This window comes from Andrographis paniculata, unplaced genomic scaffold (assembly GCF_009805555.1).
Source record: "Andrographis paniculata isolate CXL003 unplaced genomic scaffold, ASM980555v1 Contig49END, whole genome shotgun sequence".
Classification (NCBI taxonomy): domain Eukaryota; kingdom Viridiplantae; phylum Streptophyta; class Magnoliopsida; order Lamiales; family Acanthaceae; genus Andrographis; species Andrographis paniculata.
Window position 1 is genome coordinate 294,639 of NW_026137583.1, and position 5,526 is coordinate 300,164.

The 5,526-nt window shown below is 31.1% G+C and overlaps 1 protein-coding gene across 2 annotated transcripts; it reads left to right on the top strand.

The window, feature by feature from the left end:
- Window positions 1-2,143: 2,143 nt before the first annotated feature.
- On the top strand, window positions 2,144-3,048 carry LOC127253068 (uncharacterized). 2 transcript variants are annotated; one of them, XR_007839196.1, is made up of 3 exons: window positions 2,144-2,288; window positions 2,405-2,560; window positions 2,642-3,048. XR_007839196.1 is itself a non-coding variant. In XM_051277492.1 (3 exons), the coding sequence occupies exons 1-3, from the start codon at window positions 2,264-2,266 to the stop codon at window positions 2,837-2,839; spliced, it is 345 nt and encodes a 114-aa protein (XP_051133449.1). In that variant the 5' UTR covers window positions 2,144-2,263; the 3' UTR covers window positions 2,840-3,048. The 2 variants fall into 2 exon arrangements, 1 of the variants encoding a protein (XP_051133449.1); XM_051277492.1 differs by having other exon boundaries at window positions 2,439-2,560.
- Window positions 3,049-5,526: the final 2,478 nt, after the last annotated feature.

A 5,526-nucleotide genomic window follows, 5' to 3' on the forward strand; every position in this document is an offset into this window, starting at 1 on the left:
TTATCCATTCAATAGACTGTTGAATATTAAATGTAATGCAGTGTTATTCAGTGCATCCTATATATGCAGTGCTTTTGGTTGTTGTATAGTGTTTCCTAAGCAGTCTTGTTGGTGGATCTTCAGTGTCATTAATATTGTGCATGTTCGTGAATGCATGTACATATAAATTGTGCATATTCCATAAATGTATCATAATTTCAATATTATTATTCTAAAGAGCTGAGACTTAGGTGAGTCTTGGATTATTACTAGATATAGTATTCTTAGAAAGTTTTGAGTTGATTATTGTCGTTGGACAATGCAATGTTTTATTCCGGTTTTGTTACATTGTTAATTATATTGCAAACTTAGTAGATGATATTAATATAAATTTGATAGGATTTTTTTGGTATAACGTGTAGTTGTATATGCTTTCATATTATTGACCTTTAGTACTTGTTAAGCCAACGAAAATTCTTCTCCTTTGCCGACATTTGTAAAACATATCAAACCATCTTTGTTATGTATGAAATACTAGCGATGGTTTCTCTTATTATTATTTGTTATTTATAAGATGTTCGTTGAAATGATAGATTACTTTCACCATAACATGTTTGTTTTATCTATGTGTGTAGGTGTTATGCTAGTAATAGTTAAGGTCTTTGTAACGGTTGTGGCGTTGCCACAGTTCCGGAGACCGCATTTATTCTGCCAACTATTGTTGGAGCATGTACCGTCGTGAGGTAGTCAATGTCGATCCTATCAAATGGACATACAAAGATGCATGTAATTTATCTTTGAAGGTTTATTTTTTGTAGTAATTTATTCATTTTTCAATTAAATACTTATATAATCTACTGATTCATTGCAGCTGGTTCACTACACCTGAGTTTCTCCGCCGTACTTTTGACGTTTCATGAGTATCCACACACCATGTTTACGTGTTGAACCTAGAATGATGCCTTACTTGTTTTTACTATATTGGATTGAACAAGGCTTGTTTATAATTATGCCGTCTCTAGAGTTTATTGGGTGATCATTTTGCTCATAAGTATGTAATTTTGGCTTGTTTGCCCTTTATGTAATCCTGTCGCGTAAGTTAGCACAATCGTTAGTGTAATTTTCTATGGATCCCTTATACTATACGTTTTATGATGGATTTCGTAGGGAATATGAAAAAAAAAATTATGTTTATTGTTTAAAAATATGTTACAAAAATCATTACAATTGTCTCTTCAGGTCGTAACAAAATATTATTTAAGAAACAAGTGATCAATTTTTGTCACGAAAAGTTGTTACAAAAACAGTTACAAAAAGATTTTTTGCATGTTATAAAACATTTGAAATATATTATTTGTTACGACTATGCTTCGTTACAAAACAACTTTTAATTTATGCTATGAACAAGTAAGCGTAACAAAAATTGATACAAAAAAATATTGTAATTGTCAAAAAATATTTGTACTGCATTATTTGTTACATCAATGAATTATACCGAAAAGAATTTGACCTTTTTCTACATACAAAATATCGTAACAAAAAGTCCTTCCACAGACGTTGACCACTCGTCATTTGTTACAACAATTGTGCCGGCACATACTTTTTGTTACTCGAGTAAAAGAGAAACATACCGACCAAATTCCGCAACAAAATCGTCACACACAGTTTTTTGCTACGAAAAATGAGCATTTGTAGTGGATTCAGTTCCGCTAGAAATAATCATTTTTTTGGTAGTGTATATTTTTGGGAAAATTGCAAAAATTATCCATTATGTATGTCAAATTATCATTTTTAGGCATTTTTTTCCGGTTTTGTAAAGTAGGACACTAAGTGTTCCGAATGCCTTATTTATGTCCTCCACTGCCGAAAAATGTCACGTGCCTGGCACGTGTGCCGACGTGGAATCGCCATTGCCGACGTGTATACAACCAACGCAGACATGTACCACGACGTGTCATTTTCCAGCGGCTGACGTGGCACTAGTTTAAAAAATAAAATAAAATGAAATATAATTATTTTTTTAATTCTAATTTGGCTCAATTGGACGAAATTGCAAATAACATATTTTCAATTTAGTCAAATTGGGCCAAGTTGCAAATAACACGAAATTAAAAACATTAGAACCCCGATCGATTAATTCAGTCTCAATCCCCTTTCTCATCATTCGAGCCCTAGATCCCCAATTCTCCCATTCTATCTCCGAGCACCTTGGTCACCGCCGCCGACTCGCCGATATGCCCCCGAGCGGTTCATTTCGTCGACACGCCGGTGTGTAAAGTAGAAGATGGAGAAGAGCCAACACACTTCGAGTGAGTTTTTTTATTATGAATTTTTCTAAAATTTTGTAATTTTTGGACTGATTATTGTACAGATTTTGTGTTAGTTTTGTTTGGTTGATGTTATATCTTACTCAGCGTTGTTTCAGGTGTAATTTATTTGATATGTGTTAATGTTCGGAGGTGGAACATCATCGTACGTAGTTGCGGATGTAGAATGTTATTTTGGACCGAAGTCTGTAACGCGCACTTCTTGGATGGTCGACAATCCCGGAAGAAGATTCAGTTGTTGTATGAAATCTAAGGTAAGGATTTATACGTTAAATTTAGTGTCAGATAATATAGTATAAGAAGAACACTCATTGTATTGTGTTTCTCATATGTAGAGAGGAACACGGGCAGGGTGTTGTTTTTTTCTGTGGGAAGATCCTCCTATATGCCCTCGAGCTAAAGCTATCATCCAAGGTCTATTGAAGAAGTTGAATGATGGAGATGCCGAAATTATGTCTCTGAAGCAACGAGTTAGGAACTTGAAATTTCTAGCGCATGTTGAATTATTCCGATTATCACATGTGTTTGGATAAGTTATTACATAGCGGTCAATGAAAGTTTCCTAATAGTTGATTGAAGGTAGTTGTTTAGGTAGCTGTTTGGTTGCTTTTGTCGCATATTTTCGTACTAACTATATTTGTATCTATTTTGTATTTCTGCCATAACAGTGGTTGTATTGTCGTTGTTGACGAATGAATTGGCATGTATTCGCAACTACTTGTATGCATTGTAATTTTTCTAATGACAAATGATGAAGAATGTATTTGCAATTGTCTATTTGTATGTAATATCATTGGCATTACCTACTATAAACAAAACTTCACAAAAATAGCACACCAATTACAAAACATGTTCAAAATAGATAGGCTAATCGAACTTGTAGACAACCTAATTTCGGTGGAACAACATCCGATCATAAAACACAAAGAGAGCATGATTCAACCACATCTAACCATGCCCATTTTAATCCATATACACTATTTTACGGAAACTAGAACACAAGTCATTTGCTCTCTTTGGATGCTCGAGTTGTCGTTGCCCCCATCCGCATTCGATGTCACTTATTGAACTCTATATTCTCCTCAACGAGTTGTGTCAATTGTTGTTGACGGAATGTGCCGGAAGCTCAAAAAAAGGAACACTATCGTAATTGAGAGGATCTGAACACATTGCGGCTAGGACATTTCAGCCTGCTCGAACATTGTTGGTGGTTTTGGTATTGTGCTATCAATCATTTCGGTCAAATTTTTTCCCTGCATTCATACACGATTTCAGGTATTATAGTAAATTTAAGTTAATTACATCTAATAGAGATAGTTATATCTAACGTAAATAAACCCTCACTTTGTCCACGGTTGCCCGAGTCTTGATTTCAAATAGTGCCTTGGTTACTTGACTTGGGTCTGCAAAATAAAACAATTACATCCAACACATTTTGAGATATGACTGTTCTACATATGTGATACGATAATCGTAACTATAGGTATGTAAAGAATACTCACGCTTCGTGTTGCTTGGACTGACGGGAGCTGCATCTCGTGGCTTGTTTCAGTACATAAATAAAAAAATTAAGGCACATGACTTTACAGTTTCTTTGTAGAGTATGTAATTAGATAATATAGATTTATATAAAAATAATGGGTGCACAAACAATATTCATTACATTATATAATTATTTCAAGGGTAAAATGGGTATTAGGGAGTCAAGTGTAAATGAAAATCAAAAGGAGGGAGTGCAATATACATTCAAAATAAAGAGGGACTGAATTTAAATTTTTTTTAGGTCAGGTCCCACCTGAATACCATGACTATATATTCCTATTCAATTCCTAAATTATCATTGATCTCATCACTATTTATTAAAATATAATCAATATTATACACTTTTGACTCCATTAACTTAAACGGGTATATTGATTTTTTTTTCTATTATAAAAATCTATTAACTAAGATATTAGTATTTTTCTTTAATCTATTAAGAAAAGTTTTGCAAGAATATTCAACTTGGATAGAAAAGTACTATTTTTCTTAATCTACTACAAAATTTTGTAAGCCAATTTAGATGGAATAGAGAAATCATATTTTAGTGGAAAGTTGTATAGTAACAAATTATCAAAACAAAATACTCCCAGGAACATAGTCTAGGTTTTTGTTTTACTTTTTTATTATTATTTTATTAAAAATTTTATTTAAATAATGGTTATGTAGCACCTTCAATTAATTGTATAAAAAATACTTCATTCATTCCACCTATCATATTCACATTGTCGTTTCTGTCCGTTCCACGTGTTATATCACTTTTCTTTTTTAATAATTTATTATAGTTATCTTAATGTTAATTTATAATTATTTATATTATAAGATAATTATTTTTATTAATAAATTTTTAATTATCTACTAATTATATTTATTTTAAATTCTTGTGTCTATAATAACGCAGACTTCCAATGTGTAACGGAAGCAGTAGTACCGTACGACTACATTGTATTAAAAGACTGTCAGATTCCACGATACAATGTTAAAGCTAAATGAATATTGACAAAATATTTCGTTAGTTCACTCACATAAATTCCGTTGTAAACTATGTACAAAAATAGACACTCAAATAGGAAATTTTAACATTTAATAATCGTGTATATATATGTTAGCGTGGATACCAACCTCCGCATGTAACTTTTTATTTTTATTTTTTAATCTCTATAGTATAGGGTTGTTTCTTTCGGATAACTTTGAGAGAATAAGGTTTGATTTTAGATTGTATTTGAATTTTAAGTTGGATTTGAGATTTTATGTTTCTTTTTATTTGGATTTGAAGATTTTAATATTTACTGATTTGATTGATAAAAAAAATAATAATATAAGTACGTATTAATTAAATTTATGAAATTAATAATAATATAATTTGAGTATTAATTTTTTTATGTTAATTATAATATATATTTATATTTTTTATTAAGTTGTATTCATTAAAATTTTATTATTTATAAAATAATATATATTGTATATATTTAATTAAATTATTATTATTAATTATTATTTATAAAAAAAAAACGGAAAATTGGATTAAAATTCCCCTGTCTAATATTGATTTGAGATTCAGTCCCTAATTTTAATTTCTTTGTATGCATTCGCTTCTTTTTCATTCTCACCCCCTCTTCCTCGATCTTTCTCTTTCTCTCATTCTTTGGTTGTTTTTCTTCGCGCAAAATTCTCCTAAAAC